General features: G+C 38.5%; 1 protein-coding gene across 1 annotated transcript in view; it reads right to left on the bottom strand.

Moving 5' to 3' along the window:
- Nucleotides 1–20590, bottom strand: part of tenm1 (teneurin transmembrane protein 1) — a 212672-nt gene that overhangs the window by 115332 nt on the left and 76750 nt on the right. Inside the window, exon 6 of the mRNA XM_011480413.3 lies at nt 4939–5112. Within this exon, the coding sequence (XP_011478715.1) occupies nt 4939–5112 (174 nt within the window). The remainder of the gene's footprint in view (nt 1–4938; nt 5113–20590) is intronic.

Here is a 20590-nt window from a genome sequence, read left to right as displayed (position 1 = left end):
AGAGTGTTAATCCTTCGAATGTGAGGATTCATCAAGAATAGTTGCCCCGCGTTGACTGAATTGCTGTCGGCTGCAGTTTGGCAGAGAGTGCTGGTCCCGGCCTCTGACAGCTTCTGGTGTATCTGTCAGTCAAAACAAGTATGGAGGCTTCTGCCTCCTGCTTGACTCCATAAACAAAAACTCTCACAAGTAATATCCTGTATCATAGGTTTAAACTGATGTCAGGTTTTTCCTGTTTGGTTAAGAGTAGGTAGAATGGAGATAAGATTTTCCAGTCATGGACCGGCCATTTAAGAAAATGTTTAACTGGCTTCTCCCCAACACCACAATTGCTCGGTTTATTTAAAATAAGAAACTTTCAGAAGAGAAAAGGTCTGTCTGTGGAGGAATAAGCAGAACTACTACTTTTCACCAAGCGAGACAAAAATTCTGCTTAAAGTTGTACTCCAATCACTTTTCGGTCGATTTAAAATCATTTCTGATGGTCTTTTGATTATGGTTTTGACATTTTAGGCAAAATAAAAAAGGACCTCATTAGCCCTTCCCTCATTTGCCAACATCTCTTTGTTTACACAATCTCCCGCTATCTTCCAGCCCCTCACACCCCCATTGTAACATTACTGGTGCAACTAAAATGGTAATCAACATTGGAGTTACCCACTAAACCATCTTAGAGCCAGATGCCAGCTCAGACGAGGAAAAAGGAGACACCAGTGGATGCATTACAGCCATACCACCCTGAACACGCCCGATGTTGTCCCATCTCTGAAGCCATAGCTTGTCCTCCGTACTACATCACCCTGGCTAGTGTCCGGCCACTCTCGCAACCCTGGAGAGGACACTCCAGCCTCGCTAGAGTTATTAGCCAAGATGAGAGCTAGGACTCGTCATCCATGGTCAACATGACCGACGGAGACAAAAAAAAAAAAAAGGATGCATTGGAATGGAGCCGAGCTGAGCAGGGAGCTTGTGATCCACCGACTGCTCATACGTCACTGCTAGGGGCTTTTTCTAAACGCATTGTTTTATCTGCTTCTGAATCACCAATATTTGACTAAAGAAATAGTCAGAAATGCAGTTTTAATCCTAATTTTCTTAATGCATGACCTCCAAAATGAGTAAAATGAACATGTTAAAAACACAATTTTCATAGGAGTTGGTCTTTAAATAGCCCAAACTCTGACTCTGACCCCCAAAGACCTTTTTCCTGCAACAAGTCAGAAAACCTGCACAACAACAAAACATTGTAAGCTTTTGTTTCTGGGGTGGAGCTGCAAAATAATTATTATCATTATTTTTTTTAATTAAAACAAAAAGTGTACCAAAATATTATTTAGCCTATGATTTTTTTTTTTTTTTTTTTTTTTTTTTTTTACCATTTTTTAAGATTATTGTTTAAGTTATTTTTTTCTTATTTCATAGAGAGAGAAAGGTGATACAATTTTCTGAGATATAAGCTTAACCTAAAATTTAGCTGGCACCATGATATTTGCTCATCTTAAGTTATGGCTTCCAAAAAGCAAACAAACAAACAAACAAAACTATTGGTTGATCAGTAATTCACTTTAACTGTGATGTTTAAGGCAAGAAGGTTTGCATGACTTCAACATAAATGTTTTAACAAATCAATTTCGGATGTACACAGTGCAATCTTCCAGGTCCAACAGTGAATTCTAAACTATGGAAATGAGACCAATGGAAAAAGTTTTTAGAGAAGAATTTAACAACAAGGGGTCACAGCAAACTATAAAACAATCTAAGGAAAAACTGCCTATACAGTGTAAAATGGGCTGTTTACAGCAGCAAAGCATTAATGATTCATGAAAAGATTCATGTTCAATTCAGTGCTGTTTGAACATTGCGGCCGATCTCTACCAAAAACGACTGACTGGTCAAATCAGATGATAAACTAAACAAATCTCTGAATAACAGATTTAAAAAGGAATAATTATAATGATAAACTAATTATAACGTCCACTCCAAGATCCAATATCATTAGCTAAAATCCTTTTAAAACTTTTGTAGAAAATGGAACGTACATTTTTTAATGTCATAAACTGACATGTAGAGGAGCCAGAATTATTAAGTTACTTATCCAACACCTAAGTTGACGATATCCCAGCTGTGTATCACACATCAATTGGACAAAATCACCGCATTTTGTAGATACTCTGTGGTACGGATTCCAAACTTTAAATCAACAATTGAGGGAAAGAAATGTTCAAAATGATGAAAACTGAAGTTTGCGTTATTGATGAAAAAGGAAGCAATTTTATTGAAAATACAAACCTTTTTTTATTCTAACCTTGAAGCTTTTGGAAAAACTGAATGTTTATGCATTTTAAGAAATTCAAAGATAACAAGTAGACAAATACACTAAATTAGTCTATTAAATTATGGAAAATGAACTCAAATGTCAAAAGGACAAAAAAAACAAAACAAAAAAAAAAAACGTATTTTAAGAACAAAACCAAGAAGTGTCTTCGATGTAAGGTGGGGGCATGTGGCATTTTCAACTAGAATAGACTGTGACCATAATTTTCTCCATGTTTTTCGTGGAACAGATTCATTCAGGCCTTGCTTTGTTAAGCCTATTCCTATTATTATAAAAAAATGAGGCCTGAAATGATTAACTTAGTATTCTGTTAGCAGCCATTTCAGACTCTTTGTGCTGCAGCTTTAAACGACATCAGTCAGCGTGAGTCATTTAGTAGTCTCAGCTTTTACACGAGTCAAACAATGGTCATTAACCATAATGAGATGAAAGGAAAAACAGAACCCAACAGACGGTCTCAGTGCTATCATTGAGCATATATGAGAAATTTTGCAGCAGTATGCTTCTTATTAACAGGCTTGTAATAAGCGCAAATAACCCGCTAACAGCAAAGTTGTCTAGCTGCCTTTGATTGTTAAACAACTGCTAACTGATCATTTCCTAATTAGTGACTCTGTCCGCTGCCCTGTCTTACTGCAGTTGACATTAAGTTGGTTAGTATTATAAGGAAATGTCCTTTAGATCTTTATGACTCTAACAATGAAGCCTGAAACAGCAAAAACAGATGGAGTCTGTGCTAGTTTTGTGGAAGAGGCAGAAGCTAACAAAACATCAACTCATGTGAAAAGAAGCATGTAAAGTGGTGCAGGTCCATGCAGATCAGAGGTCAGTCCAATAAAAACAAGAGAAAACATAGTGGATCAACAGCCGGTAATGCAAACAAGTTTAAATGATGCGCATGATGAGATGCATTTTAGTTGTTTAGCCATTGTCTATTGTAGTAGCCATGTTTTACAGCAAAAAACATTATTAGTTACACAAAAAAAACAACAACACTATGGTGTCCTGATGTTTCGCTTATGTTACAGAAATAATCCTAAAGGTATCATAAAAACCCTAACAACATATTTCCATAGCAATGACCATACCTTTTAATTTTTAAATAATCTAAATGCAGTCAATGTCAGTGATTGGAGTGGCTATTTGCAAACGTAACAAATACTATAACGAATATTTTCTGGTATTGCAAAAAGACAAACAAACACATTTTTAATTGGTTTTTAGTTATTTTTAAAAATAATTTTACTTATTACATGTTTTGTAAATCATACATTACGACAGCCAAAATGTGATTTTGTCTTTCAGCAACAAGAAACTCTTATTTATAATAAAAATGCCATAAAAAACAAACAAACAATGTCTTTAGTCAGTATAAACTTTTTACAACCATTTTGACTTAAATTACAGACTCACTATTTCCGATCTAAACACTTTGATTTCATTTTTATGCAACAATAAGTTTATTTATTTATTCATTTTCCAAAGAACCAATATATCTTTTTTTAGGACATAGTTTTCCACTTTTTATCGACCAAACTGTCATAAGTTGATACTTGCTCCTCTAATTATTCTCTGTCTTACATCTATCAGTTACAATTTTGAAAATGCAGATATTACTCAGTAAGTAACTTAAAAGTAATATAGAAGTCTTGTAACACAGTTCAGAGAAAGTCACATCGTAAAGGGAAGAATAACTTTAAATAAAATTTAGAAGTAATCTCTGATGTTCCGCAGTTTGTACAAACATGATTTTAAATATAATTCAAGATCAACTCTCAACTACCTTATTATGATCTCTGACCAACTGACGGGTGTCGTTGATCAACTCAACCAACTTTAGCTCGCATAACTTTTATCCTTCCATTCCTATTACTCATGAACTTTTATTTATTCATCCATGTTATTTTCCTCCAAGCTCTCTTCATTTATCAGCCATTTAAGACTCATTATGCTGAGTTTTTAAACGAAAGTGTGAGTCATTTAGTAGCCTTTGCTTTTACACAAGTCCAACAAAAACAAAAAGAACCCAACAGGCGTCTCAGAGCCATCGACAAGAGCTTTATCAATCATTCACAGTCTTTATGATCTACATCCCTGCGTCTTTCCCTAACATTCCTGCCCTGCAGGTCACTCAGCAGCAAAATCTAATCCTTTACAGATGGATACTGACTGAAAATACAAGATTATTTCAGCAGGTACGGCCATAAATTTCCATTCATCATTCATGTAAGGAAGCAGTTTTTGTTGGACTATTTTCACTTTTTTTACAACTGTCAAAGCAATATGCCTTCAAAATAAAAGACCCCAAAAGATTTGTTCAAACCTGCTCTGAGAAATAAGAGGTTCTGATTTACAAAAATACTTTTTGGTTTAATTCTATTTGCTTTTTTTTCATTTAGTAGCTATTTACAATAATATGGTAATAAATTATAATATGATTAAAAAAATATAAATAAATAAAAAGTGTAATTTGGAAATGTCATTTTAACAAAAAAAATAAATAAAAAAGAAACCTGATATTCAATGTTCAATGTTTAATTACAGATTTTAAACCACAGTTTCATGAGTGTAAAACATCTGTCAGTACAGCGTGCACGACTCACCTCTGTCCCCACTGTACGTGTTTTCAGGGTTGAGTGTGTCCAGCAGGTGGATAGAGCTGGTAGGACTGCTTCTGCCTTGGTCTTCCTGCTGATGGTCCGCTGAGCTCAGGCCGTTTTCGTACAGCTGGCTCTCATTGTGCCGCAGATGCCAGGTCAGACCTAACAGGTGGACGGCTGCACACGCACACACGCCAAACACACACACACACACGAAGCGTGACAGCCAAAGGGAGAAGGAAAGCGGAGATAAAAGATCATTATTCAAGGCAGGCAGAGTGGGTGTGTCTCAGCCTCGTTTAATGCCCATCTAACAGCACTCACTCTTTTTATGTGCTTATTAGTGCCAGCAAGCGATAGACAATTAGCAAATGCAGAGAGAACACATTTGCGCACAAACAATGTCACACATATGTGCCGTTCAACGAGTGCACGTGACCACAGAACGTATCAGAGGTGAGCAATTAAGGCAGATCTTCAGAGCCTGAGCCCAGGGCTGGTATTAAAGCATTAACACAGTCTTTTATGCATGACTAATGATGCTTTGAAAGCTGCTGCCGATTCACAATCCATATGGGGCTTTTAAACAACAAAGGCTATGGGAGGATACTGGATTCCCCCCTGCTACTCATAAAACAGTTTACTACGACAACAATCCCAACATGCAATTAAATAAGAAAAAAAACTCTAACATCTGCCTATTTAAGAAATTAATTAGTGTCTTGCAAGGTGTTCGGTGAAGCAAAATGCTCACCTTCGTCTGACCAATCATGACGCGTACTCGCATAGGAATAAATCTGCTTGTTTTAATAATATTTGTTTTTTCTTTTTGTTTAGTTTTTACCTTGATAGGATCTGAAAAGGTTATATGCCTTGGCTACTGGGAAGAACAAAGCAAATGAAATACTTCATTGCACTTTTTCCCCCTCCTGACACATTTGGAACATCAAACAAGAGCAAAGACTCAAATGGTAAAGTTGTGATGTGCTGGTGGCAGTCAGAGGATGGGCGCTGCATGCAGATCAAGGTAGGAAACTTCTAAAGACTTCAAACATCTTCAATGTCTTCTCTGTCTGCTGATTGCCGACACCCGGAAAAAGCTCTCAATGCAAGCTTACCAGCGCTTGCACAAAATAGCTGCTAGGAAAAACAAATCAAAAGCTATACAGGACAACCATTGCAGTATTACACGCATACCGCATAGGCCTTTAATGCTGGTTGTTTTCATGCCTCTTGCTACAGACGCCCCTTCGCAAACGCCTACACAGTCAATCCCCCAGTTGATGAGGAATGTCTAATTAAAACTCTAGATAGTTCAAAGCCATTTGCAGTTTCCATCCATGAAAGCCCAGGCAGGAAAAGGTGCTGTTTTCTCAAACAACTCAACACAGAACTCAGAGGTCCCTGGCTACATTTTGTCATGCACTGGGACCAGCAAATCATACATTTTAAAACTTCTGAGTAGTCACTGTTAGTTTTGCTGTCCACTCATGCACAACACAAGCCCTTCAAAGCAGAACACTGCCGATTACCAGGGCCACATGAGAGGTGCTATGCATCATTTACTTCCCGCTAATTGAACTGTCAGCTGTAAAAAGGCCAGACATGGACAAGCATGTGTCTTTCACTCGATTAGCAGTACCTTTACTGTAGGTTTCCTAATTTTGTTTTTTCAGATCCAGGTCAGGGATCTTCTTATTAATATATAGCTGTGAAATTAGTTGTAATGAAAAAAAGAAAAGGAAAAAGAAACTCTGAAAATGCCATGAATAACAACCACCCAAATTATTTGATTGTACATAAATTGTTACGGTTTAGTTTACAACAAAATCCATTCTGACTGTCTAGGACTGCATGAACGGCGTCATTAGCAGATAGGAAAATGCTGGCAAAAATAAGTTTAGATATAAAAACATTGACTACGATAAGAGAGAAATTTAAATTTAAATACATTCGTTTGAGAGTCAATCCGTCATACATTTCCATTTAAGCTAAAGCATTTTTTGAACTCCCTTCATTAGGATTAAATGTAAAATATAAGTTTTCATCTTCAAATGGAAGTTGGAGTTCATCATCACTGTTTGTACTTCCTTGTGTTTTCCACTTGAGTGGAACAGCTTATTACAATTTTATAATTTACTCTCAAAGACTTCTCACTTTGGTTTGACAAGCTATTCCAAAACGGAGACATTTAGCATTTCTACTATTAAGTCTCTCATGTGGCACATTTCATTCGCTTCCTTTCGCTCAAATTGCTTTTTTTCCTGACTTTGTTCTCCAACACCCCTCACGCATCTCCATTTCTGCTATGACCCCGCAGCAACAGTCCTCACCGCCTCTCCTACCTTCTCCTCCCCTGCACTCCACACCTTCTCAAAAGCCCTTCGGACTCTACTTCTACAGCTAATCACTCTCGTGTTTGATGGCTGTTAACCTTTAGCTAAAACACTTAGCATCCATAAATACAGAGGTCTGAGCACACGCATGCACACAGAAGCAAGATGAAGGCAAAAACCTGCATGACAATGCATGACAAGGACACGTTAGTCTCCACTTGACTAATGCTTTAGTCACAACTGCCCTTACAGGTGGATACGGGGTGTCTACGAGCAAAAATGGGCAAATCTGTGTGGGACAAGCTTTTTTATTAAGACCCGGTGAGCCGTTGGGCGAAAATGTTCATGTATATTTTTTTTACAGGCATGTTGCAGGCGACAGGTAGTGGCAAAACACTTAGAGGCTGATTTCCACTGGTCCATCTGTGGTCCGTCTGTGTTGCATTGCGTTGACACACATACACACACAAAAAGTTCATTAATCAATCGGAATGTTTACGTTGCTTCCATTGTGTCTGCGTCTGACATCCGCCTCTCTGCACCGCAGCGCAAGCATTACAGAGGAGTTCTCTTTCAAGTCCATTGACACATCAATGTCGCATCAAAATATCAGAAAACAGGTTTGTGTTTCAAAAGAAAAACCTTCGTTGTACTTTTAAAATAAAACTTTTTAAAATTGTATTAAGGTGACATGCCCGCCCAATTACACACGTTAACACCAGTTTCCATTTTTGCGATGGACAATAAAAGTTTATTTTTGGAAGAACAAAAACATTCATCTTTCTATGACACAAAATGTCCATTTTACAAGGACTCAGCGAGAAGGGAGCGGGCATGGGGCCTGATAGCTTACGTGAAACATTGTGAAACAGACTCCCCACGCAACAGAACGGAGAAGCACACCAGACGGACCAGTGTAAATCCGGGGTAAGGGTAAGTGAAGTGGGTGAGGTGCAGGCACACCGTATGAATGTTTCATTCTGTCAACTGCCCCAAAATCTGGGCACCCCACAATGGCTCCGTTATTACTGTTCATGCACAAATGACAAGTGCTTGCAACCTGACTGTTAGAAATTAGGAAATTTCTAACAGTCAGAGTGACAATCAGAGTGAAGTTTTTGTGGACATCGTACGGCACTTATTTATCACCTGAACACCCCGCGCCTGCAGCATTTGTGCATGGACAGTAAGGAGTCAGTAGGTGCACCTCACTAATGACTAGACTTCAGAGTGAGGGCACCCCATGACTGCATCACCACACGTCATTAGTTTTTGTAACTTATCCACAAATACCACACAAACAACAGTTGTATGTTCCATTTTCATGACGTCCCTTAAGGTGGCCGCACGAGCCTCTAGGGAACTGAAAGACACACCTGCACTTCCTTTAACGCATTCATGTGACTAAGGTATAATTTTCAGATTACAGTTCATTAATGCTTGGCCATACATTTATTGTCCAAGATAATTCAACAAGATTGCAGAAATCAAAGATTCGTATAAGTTGCTAGAAGTGATTTGCAGCTGAAGGACCTGCATGATAGACAACTTGCTTGGATGCTATGAAAACGCAGCATGAGTAGGTAAAAAGCTGAGCAACCACTAAGTCTGCTTGTTTTTTTATTTTTTATCTTTTTGTTTTTTAACTCTTGATCTAACCTTGGAAATATTATGGATAAAGCACCACTCACAATGTCTTAAATACACCAAAGGGGGCTTTGTTATTGAAAAGCGATATTGTTATGTTAGGTTGCTTTATTGTGAAAAACTTCAATGCATGTTTGTGAGTAGACCTTGACTATGAAATGTTCAATTGAGCAACTGAATAGGCTCTGTCTACTTTAATAAAAAGCCAAATATGAAACTCAGTATAAACAAAAATATTAAAAGAGATGGGAGGTAGAACTCCCACATAGGCGTGATTTAATCCAGAGCAGGCCGTTGATGTGGGCTCTGATTTTTAATCTTCCTTTAGCGATATGGGCCAAACTATCGAATAAAGCTGTAATTCCAATATAATGCTGGAAAGGACTTCTTGGAACTCAAAATAACACACTATTTTAATAAAAAAAAACAACAGCTGCTGGTTTATTGCTGACATATTTGCTCATCTAGTCACGGAAAAATGAGACGAACAGACAAACTGATTTTTTTTTGGGGGGGTGTAACAATTAGCCGACTTAACGGATGAGTCCAACCAGATCGATCTGTCTGAGGCAAGTTGTTAATCAAATTGAATCAGCCTATAACAAAAAAGAATTTGTTTCAAAAGAAATAAATCAATGACATCAATATTGGAAATTACCGGGCATGAACAGTACTGAGGCATGGTAGGGCCCATCACAGTGGCCAACACACATGAGATGTCAGCAAAAGAAAATGATCAAGGCATCCTTTTTATGTGGAAAAATAATAGTGGGCTGAACTTTATAGATCAAAAATTTGAATGGACTTGTCTTTATGTATTTATCTTTGAGTCACACTACTTGAATTTTTGGCTGAAGATGTCCTGTATCAATTTTAGGTGAGGGAATTGGGTGGACCAAAATGAAACAATATTAACTATGAATCGTATCAGCAACCACAGATTATGATATGAACTAAGTTGTTGTAAAAATGAATTGTTATACCCCTCATATTTTAACAAAGGACAGCGGGAAAAAGTTGGTTTAACTTTGTAACTCTGATGCTTTTTTTTTTTGTCCCCTCTGTGGACACGTACAGTCTGTACACAGTCACACAGAAACACACTTAGACCCAGCATGCAGCCAGTTATGAGAGCAGCATGTGCACAGCGGGAGCCTGCACTCTCCCCCTTCTTTTTGTCATGCCCGTCCATCCATCTCCCTCTCTCCCTTCGTCCGCCTTTCTCCCTCGTGCTTTGACGAAAAACTCACAGAACCATCACACATTAGAGGCGGACTAAGAGTGAGTCCAGTCATTATAACCGGGGAAGGAGAAGCAGCAGAGTGGCGACAATGAGCAGCAGTGCAGGGAGCTAACAGGCTGAGGCCCTCGCATACATGAATCATTGATTAGTTTGACAGTGAGATGACTGCCAGAGGTAATAGGATGGCTGCTGTGTAGAGGAGGAGGGGGGGCTCTGGCTGTACCCTTGCTGTCGGCTACCCCGCCGAGATGTGTGTGTTGAGGATGAAGCAGGCTGAGGGAAAGAGTGCAAGATCGGGAACGTCTGAGTCAGTTAACCATTAAAAGGAAAAAGTGCTTGATATGCCTTTAACTTAAACTGCACACAAATCCAAGTGCTGCAAATGTGAATAAAGTCAGCAGAGCTGCTGAGAGGACATCTACTTTTTGTCAACCCTACGTGGGAGGACGCCAGCCACAGAGAAAAAAGCAATTGTACAGCCTTGCACCTCTTTATACCCCTTTTTTATGGGCAGATTTTAAAGTCCCACTCAAATCATCTTTTAATCTATTGAAAAAGCATTCCTGGTGCTTTTTAATTATTTTGATTATGCCATTTTAGGCAAAAAAAAAAAAAAAAAATTGGGTCTGCAGAGCAGCAGGAGTTAGGGTTAAAGGGGTTAGGAAAAGTTGCCTCTGAGTTGACTCACAACCCGAGCTGTCATTACCAGTGCAACGAAATGGCGAGCAATATTTAAGCAATCAAGCAGAAACATTTTGAGTCAGATGCCAGGAAAACAAACTTTGTTTGCAAATGGATGCATCAAATTGGAGCAGAGGTGGGAGCTTGTGGCCCACCCAGCGTATTTTTTACATCACAAGTTCGCTCTTTTTTAAAACAGCATTTTTTTCGTCTGCTCCTAAATCACCACATTTTTTAACTTCCACATGCAGTTTTAATCTTAAATTCCTTTATATACAATTTGTCCTCCATCATGAGAAAAATGCTCCAAAAACATGTTAAAAACACAGAAAACACTATTGTTGTTGGAGTGGGTCTTTAAAAGCATGACCTTTGAGTCGGTAATGCTAGCTCACAGACGCTGCTGCAGATTTTATTGTTGTTGTTGGGCATGAGTGTGCCTCAAGAATAGATAGAAATGATTGTGGGCTCCAGTGATGATTAGATTTCACACTTTGAGTGAGAGAAAGGGTAGAAAAAAAAATGTCGTGTGTGTGCATGCACCAACCTGTTTGTGTGCATTCCTATTTGGTGCTACACTACTACTAAGTCCTAGGCTTGCCCCACAGGGCACAATGGGGAAGATTAACTCGAGATATACAGTCCTATCAATAATCATTACAGCCAAGGTAGCACTGCAGTCAGTAAAAAATGATTTATCAATACTTTCACAGAAGCGGAAACACACCCAGGCCTGATTGCTGAGTTTTCTTCTCGCTTGTAGACATATAGCTAACGGCCGACTATATTCTCTCTGACAACCAAAGACTACAGCCTGCTTTGCCCAGCAGCAAACGCTTTCAAGAACATCAGTCATCGGATTTAGAGTGTAGTTTAGCATATACAGTAAAGGCAATTGCTCATCCAAGTTCTGCATAGCTGTGTCAGCCTCTAGCTAAGCCCAAACATCTGAGGGACGGGAGAAAGACAGAGGGAGATGAAAGCCAGAGCAAGAAAGGGGGGAGAATGGGGGTAATAGCGTGAGTAAGACAAATGTGTATCACCAGTGTGAAGGAGAGTGAAGGAGAGGGGTTTCACAACCAATAAAACAAATCTGCGTCCAAAGTGAGACCCTGGGGGGGGGGGGGGGGGGGGATCCACCTGCCCTGCCCTCCTTTCTCTTCAGCTGTCGACCCTGGCTTGACTCAGTCAAAATATGGGTCTTTAAATGTTTCTCTTACCCCCCTCCACCACCTCTTCAAAAGCGATTAATACTGCTGTCATTTGTGTTTAAGTGTGTCTGTTTGCGTGCATGAGTGTGTTTCCGCTGACATTTTCTAGAGCGCAGCAGACAGAGTGAGCGGTGCCATGGTCCAACGCCTCAATCCCCAAAAGCTCGGGGACTCATCGTTTTGACCTTGCTAATCTAGAATAGAGAGCCTTATTTGGATAAAAGAATAAAATGACAGAAAGAGGGATAAAGTAAGAGTGGAGGTGGTGGCACTTTCCGCTTCTCTTGAATGATGAGATTTACCCTGTGTTTATTATTCTGGTAAAGCCCACTGTCACAGTTATCTCCTCAGTCATGTCAATGACAGCAAATCAAGCCCAAAAAGATCACAGATTTCTGCTTAAGCCTTTCCTCCATTGTTCTCTTACTTCTGATTACACTTCCTCCACCTTTCCGTCTCAATCTCCCTGTCCTTCTGTCTGTCTCCCACTCGCCATCCAACCGATGTGCCTTCTTTCGTTAAGCTGTCATATCAAAAATCACAAAGAGCGGTGCTGAATGAGCAGGGCATGTTATGTCTCTGCAGACTAACACAGACTCACAACTGCCTGTCGCAGACTGTACAGCTCAATATGTGAGTTTTGGTTGTGTCAGTGCGTTTATGCTGGAAAAGGGAGTTTCATGCTACGTTCACACCGGCGTGTTCAAGTGGCCACTTTCAATGAAAAGATCCTGTTTTTTCTGGCCTTTGCATTCAGAATTCTTGTGTTCACGCGTCGCTACTCAAGTTTTTAAGTCTGTTCTCGGGATCTTCATACAAATCGAGCGTTCATTCACTGCGTCCTGGGAGTTCAACCAATGGAATTTCTGACTGCTATTTCATGAAACAGTTCAACTTTGATCAAAAGGGGACTCGGATTTGGCAGTCACGTATGGGCGGTGTCCTTTTTTGAATCATGCAAGTACTAACCGGTTGTAAACATCAACATTGATGAGAAATGAACGATTGCTGTCTTTACACGGCTGGAATTATATGACACCAAGTCTTTCATTTATCGGAATAGAGCTGTGAAAGGAAAAGCCTTGAACAAGATAGCGAGATTTGCACTGCGTCTGAATTTCGCACCAAGCCCCTTCCAATTGTGAGTTTATGGGCTAGTATCAGGTAGCGACAGTCCACTGTGAACACTGTATGCCAAAAGAGCGTTCAAGAACCCGCGTTCAGCGCATTCTTCAACGTGCATCACAGGCCCGGTGTGTCCGTAGCTTAACGGAGTAAAAAGAGTGTCCAAATGTGATGCCGTGTGTTTCTGTGCAAGCACAAACATGTCTGCTGAACTATTGGAGGTATTGAGGCTATTCTCTCAAAGTCTTGCTGACCTTCTGGAGACATTTTACCAAAGGGCTCCCTCACCATTCAGAGCTTTCTGACCAGGGTCTGTGGAGCCATTTAACGCCATTTTACCAAAGGGTATTTTAGCAGTTAGAGGAGTTTTAGCAAAGGCCAGCAGGTTTCTTAGAGCTACATCAGACGACCAAAACAGAGGAGTGGAAACAAAAAGAAACTGGATCAATCAATATAAACACCAATGAGGCATGAAGCAGGCAGCTGAAAGGAGGCAGTTTCACACGCACGTACTCAGACACACACACTCGATTTTAATCTCAAAGTCATGCAAAGCTTTACAAGCATATGCACATGTAATGTCCATGTTTAAATTTAGAAAAAAAATACAGGGAATTTAGATTGGCAACTTTATAAAAAAAATATAGAAACATCCAAAAGAAATGTAAAATTTTAGATTTTTTTCTTCAAGCACTGATTAAAAAAAAGGTTTGCACTTTGGATTAATGTGGTTTGGGAGAAAAAGAACATTCTGTCCTGACAGTTCCCCATCATGCTGAATAGTTTTGCATAATTTTACGAGAAAAAAAAGATTAAAACAACATGATGTTTTAAAATCAGATGCAGAGGATTTCAAGCCTAGAAATAAATTGCCAATACTTAAAAAAAGAACAGCAAAATCTGACACTAATAAGCTGTTTGCAGATATTAAACTATTCGCACATGTATCTCCATACACCCACGTATGCAAACAAGAACTGTGCAGCAACTCAGAAGTTAAAAAAATGCAGTTATGCAAATACATCTGTTAAAACAAAGATGATAAAAACGGTTGCATATTGCACAGTAGCTGTCGTTTGGCGGGTACATTGTGTGCAGCAGTGTTTTGGTGTCTAACTGGACTGTGTCGAGCCAAAACGCTCCTAATGGATTCCAGTCTCCACTGAAAACAAGTTGCAGCAGCTAGTCTTACCCACTCAGCCTTGCTGAGTAGATAATTGGTTGCCAGTTGCCCTCCTTGACAGAACTGAACAATGAGGATGATCACCGCTGATCCCAGACAATAGGCAACCACCTGTTTAAATAAGTGATGGAAGGTAACATTTCATTAGAGCTGCAGAGAATCAGCACCTAAACAGCTTCATTTCGACAGCCGTCAGCCGACTCATCTGACCCTTTGACATTACCCCTGTGCACAGCCACCGACCCCCTGCCTCCTACCTGTCACTGAAACAGATTGCAGTCTCGCTGTATGCAGACTGAATGAATGAATTCAATAACGTGCACACATCACATCAACCCTAGAAGTTCAAAGTGTCTGTTTTTTCCCCTGAATAACTCACAAGCAGATGTTTTTTCTCCACATAAAATGCAGGCGAGATAATCCTGGTAATGAAAATAGAAAACATAAAAGTCACTGAAAGAAGGTAAATCTGGGAAAAAATATTACATGAAAAGTAAGGAAAATTATCCAATGAGAATCTTTTGAACTTTCTCATCACAAAATACTTAAAAAATAATAATAAAACGATCATGGCTGAAACTGTTGTTTTAACCCAGAATGAATTTTATTTAATATTACTTTGGTCAGTTTACAGTTACCATTTTTTTTCTTTCATTAAAAGAATATAATAATAATATAATAATTAGCTTTGTCAGTAAAATAGCTTCAGCCATGAATCACTGTGATGCACAGAGGACGGTAGTTTGACAGCAATAGTTGAGTAAAAATTAGCAGATGCTTCAGATCTGTCCATACACATATAAAGATGAGACATCTATTGTCGTTAGTTTTATTGATCCGACCCAACGACGTGCCGAAAAGATACGACAAGGCAGGAGGAGAAAGAGGACGAGTTCTCTAGTTCACCCTGTAACTGCCTACATGCCAATTTAAAAGATATTTCAATATAAATGTAAAATTTGAGCTCTAATGAAATCAAAACAACTGATATAATAAAAATTAACATAAAAAATTAATTATTGTAAAAATCTTGTCTTTCAATCTAATTGAAATAATTGTTTCTTTGCTGATATTCATTTTGAGTGCTTCAGTCCTGATTTTGAGCCGCCACAAAGATCAGCAGTGTGTGTGTGTGTGTGTGTGGAGTTATCACATTCCTTAATCAGAAATGGCCTGATTTGTTCTTTCAAAAATTAAATAAATAGCAGTTCAGTGTTTGCTTAATAATGCATCCACAGCAGGAACAGAACCCATAAAGGAAACTTCATTGTTTATGCTCAAATCTGATAAAACACAAGCTGGCCTAATAAGAAATAACTTTTATTTCAGTGATGCAGTTTGGTCGGTTATCTTAACGTTCCCAGAATGATAACATCATTCAGCACTATAATTATTATTTACTTATCATGAATTAAATCCTGCTTTTAGATTATCTTATCCAATGAAAATTATGTTTTTGTTGTTTTCATCAATTTCTTGACACATTTTTTCTGATGATGGACATATATTTGGAAAATGAAGCTTAATATTGCATTTCTGAGTTTTTCTTTATTCAAATCATTGTGAATCAGAAGCAGATGAAAAAATGGCTTTGAAAAAAAGCTTGTAGGTGTAGCGTGGAAGCAGACCACTAGCTCCCTGCTCCGCTCTATTCTGATGCATCTCGCAAAAACCTCTATGGCTGATAAGCTCCAACTTTGCTCACCATTTTGGTCATACCAGTTAGGCTGGGGTAAGGGGCTGTAAAGTAGGTGAGGGAGCGGAAGAGCACATAAACAGATGGGTAACGGGATGAGGGGGCGGTCTTACATCCCATCAATGGTCCCACTCACAACACAAAAGGGAATTTCTAATGAACTACTACCGCAATTATGTGCCAGAAAATGACACAGCTCAAATGATCATAATTAAAATACCACCTCTGAAATTTTTAAAAAGAAATGGTTGGAGTGGGTCTTTAAGATCATTCAGGCTGATTTCTTCCCTTCAGTCTGCTTTTCTCATTCAAAAATTCAGTCTTGACACTCACATTACAATTTAAACTTTTTTTTAGCCTTTCTTAAACAACAGACGATGACAGTGCATTTCTTCGGATCTGTTTTACATTGTAAGTACTGTGCCTCTTAGCTTAAAGATGACATTTCCCTAACTCCACAGCAAGGGTGCAGAACAACACATAATAACAAAGAACAAGCACAACGGTTATGATGCACTATAATCTGCCTGGCACTTTGAGACAGGAAAGCCCATCTAAGACGTTTGGAGGAGAAACACAGATTAAGAGAACGCGACAAAAAAAACTCCTATCTAGCTAAAACCGTTATGTGGTGGGTGGAATCCTTAAAGGTTTAATCGTTTGTTTTTCTTAATCACAGATTAAGTTCTTATTGTTCAGTTTATTATGCCATTTAAACTAACTTATACTTAAGATAGTGGAAAAAAAAAGGAATTGGCATCTTTACTTGTATTTTGTTAAACAACTTTTCTCCAATCTAAAGTCCAGACATGTTAAAAAGCACTGCTTTTGAGCAGCCATAGTTAGATTTGTGTGAGGATTATGCTATTGGATTTGCTTTTCTCTGTTATGTTTTTTGGGTTTGAGTTGTCCCCCCCACTGTTAGTCACACCATGTTTAGGTTGCCAATCATCCACAGCTGTCTTGATTTCAGCTAATTGTCCTCAGTGTATTTAGTTCTTCCTTGTCAGGTCATCTGCTTGGTCACTCTTTTATTGCTCCTTTGGTTTTGTCATGTTAAAGTGTAGTGATTGAATGTTGAAGTTTCTGCCACCAAGCTGCTTGGGTCCTTCACCAAAAGTTGTTTATTTTTTTCTTTTTTCTTTTTTGAACATTTAGGGATTTCACTTGTCACTAAGATCAGATAATCTTTTATTTTCTAAATAACATGCTAATGAAATTAGAAAATAAATACTGCAGAAATGTTGCCAATCACTAGAATTACCTCAAACTAGGTTGGCCATGGACAGTGTGAGCTTTTTACTTAGCAGAGGACTAAAAGGAAAAAAAAAATACTTGTGCCTGCATCTTTTTTTTTTTGAGGTTTTAAATTATCCTCTTATCAAAGAATGTGTTCATAAACTACTAGCAGCACTTAAAAATGTCCACCACTCGAAAGAGACCCATGTCTGACCTCTGTTAGAATACGTCTTCAGAGTGACTCGTTAAAACCGAACAGTTGATGAAATGACAAAAAGGCATAAAAGTCCTGAATTCAGCCTGACTGAAACCAACAGCCTCCCTGGAGCGATGCATATAGTTCAAACTGTCTGTTTCTCTGTGAGTGCAACTGGCTGGAATGTGATTTGGAGCCGATTATTGGATTGCATGGTGCTGCTGATTTGCTCATCTCCCTTGCGTCAGAAGCGTCTCCCTGTTGCCATAGAGATGATTATTGTTCATAAATGAAACCTCCAATCCTCCTCTATTCCATTTGTTAGAACAATTGGGGACTATAACTGTTAAAAAAAGACCTTAATCAATGCAATAAATATTTTTCAAAAAGATTTCTTTAAGCGAAGGACCAAATTTCCAGTGCCTTAAATGAGCATAAAATCTTTAAATGAGTTACAGGATGAGCCGTAGATGGGAATAATTTTCCTGATTACAGATGCAATCTTAATCTGTCCTCTACCTCTCCTTTAAGGCCTGCTCGCTATCACGCTTGCTCCTCATATCTGATGGCCGTGTTGTGCTTAATAACAAGCTACAACTGCAGGAGGGAGGGGTACTTTGGGGGATAAACAAATTAACAAAGCTATTCACAGCCTTTGCAACACCAGGGGATATGGGAGGAGACGAAAGAGGGCAGCGAAGAACGAGCAGGACTGCTTTCCCTAATCACAACAGAGGGCAGATTCTGCAATCACTTAGCATCATCTCAGCAATCATGCATTGTTTCCATTGTTGTGTTAATAGGATATTTTAATATAGGACATAATATTGTTTTCTCATGTGTGTTATCATTCTCTGAATGTATTTGAAGAAGCTGAAATGATGGATGGAATACCTGATTTTTCTTTTTTTTGGCAGCAGTGGCCACTGTGCTTTTGCTGCACATGTAAGATCAGTTACAAGCTAAATCGAGCATAAATGCAAAATGTCCAAAGAAAAATGTAAACACTATGGCATGTGCACAACTGCACTCAAAACTCATTTTAAACAAGGGAGATGAACACTGCCAACCTTTTGAAATGTTTCGTTTCAGGCAGGCATTCGCTTTGTTGTTTTTTTCCCTAATTTTTTCTTTGCTGATGTTTTTTTAGCGCTGCAAAGACTCTGAGTTAAAAGCTTTTGTGAGATAAAAAATTGTCCGGTACTTGACATTCAGCACACTTAGAATAAAAAATGTATGAGACATTTATCTGCCTACATAATTTAAAAGGTCCGAAAATTTAAAACCAAAGAATTAAAAGTCCAGGGAACAAGAAAACAAATCTCTGCTTTTATTTTATTCATTTATTTTCTATTTATTTATTTTTTTTCACTCCAAAATAAATTGAGAGTACAAAATGTCTTTGTTTTTTTTGTTTCATGAAAATGCAGAAGCCTGCTTATAATCTTATCACCTGCAAAAAAGTCAAAAGGAAAAATAAAAAGCTTTTTTTTTTTCATTTAATAAAGTTGCAGCATTCATCAATTAATAAAATAGTTTGTGTTGAATGGCTAATGCAAGATGGATGTGAAAAACCTGAATGTAAATCAACTTGATGGGCTTTTATTGTGTAGATATGTAAATATAAACAAGTGCCTGTCTAAGTGCTGAGGAAAAATATGCAGCTGATTAGATTCTATTTGGAATAGAGGAAAATCCATTATCATATTCTGAACACTATATGTATTTATTCAATTATGATTAAAGCAATTAAGCTTTAATAAAGAAAAAAAAAGTTAATTTAATGAGGGGCAAACTCGCACTCAATATATTCAGCGGAAATGTCGCACTTATTTGATGAAAATGAAAAAGGGCGGAAGCACCAAGGTAAATGTTTCGTCCATTCTTTTTCTGTTGGTGGCTGTTAATTAATCCATTCAACTGAACTGAATTATTATGTAATGACTGAACCTCATCAGCTGGTGGCCTCTGTTTCAACCCCCCCCCCCCCCAGAGAAAGGCATTAAGTCCATGACCACTTTAATCTTACAACTTGAAGTTCTTTGATTTTTAAGGCTAACAAATCATTTATTGTTAAATTCTATGCATCTTGATGCAGGTTTCCATGGTGACGTCAACACTGGGATCAATCATTGCCAAACAGGAGAGGAGCATGACACCAATTAAAAGGTGATGTCGTCTCCAAGTCATCGCTCTTACTCCTTGCTAATGCACTAATTACCGGGGCTGGGACATTAATGGAATGGCATGGTTCAGCCTGGGGATTAATCTGCATGGATTCGCCTGGGTGTGCATAAGTATGTATGTGTGTGTGTGTGTGTGTGTGTGTGTGTGTGTGTGTGATGGCTGTCTATGGTGTTCATGTATGTGATTAATGCAAACCCCTGATGCTCCAGGCGTGACCTTGAGCACCGCCACGGGAGGGAAATGAACTGGCTAGGCGAGGGGTTGAAATAGTTGCAGTTGTGGCGACGCAGGGAGACTGAAGTGCTGCGGTGGAGAGCGGTGGAGGGGCCACATCAAGGTTGAGGATGAGCAGGGATTTAACCCAACCGGTACAAATGTTTGAAGAAGTTTTGACTTTTACCTGCGACTAAACTTCTGTTATCACACAGACCGCAAGACAAAGTTCTTTTCATCTAAATAAGGATCTTAAAATTATACAAAAATTATGCATAAATCAACAGTTATAGGAAGTTAATTGATCCTTCTTGATTCAAAGCAACTTAATTTTAATTTAAGTCTAAAGTAAAAAATAAAGAAATAAATACATAAAAATCCCTGCTTTGAAATTATAATCGTGAACCTCACTAAATATGTCTGGGCAATCCGTTTCCTTTTATCTATTATATTACAGTATAACAGTCATTGGATATCTTCTACACTAAAATCCCTTGTTTACTTTGACATCATTAAAGAGTGTGAACCCCAAAGGACTGCTTCAGTACTAACAAGCTAAAAAACCCCATATTCTTTATTTATTGTCAAACTGCGAGAGAACACCACCCCTCACCAAACTGACGTAATGCAAGAACCTAAAGAGAAAAAAAACAGAATGACAAGAGAAAATAGTGACTGTCATCGCTGTTTCTGAAGCT

This window comes from Oryzias latipes, chromosome 10, assembly GCF_002234675.1.
Source record: "Oryzias latipes chromosome 10, ASM223467v1".
NCBI classification, from domain to species: domain Eukaryota; kingdom Metazoa; phylum Chordata; class Actinopteri; order Beloniformes; family Adrianichthyidae; genus Oryzias; species Oryzias latipes.
The sequence above is the reverse complement of the archived record's forward strand: the minus strand, read 5'-3'. Positions and strand labels throughout refer to the sequence as shown.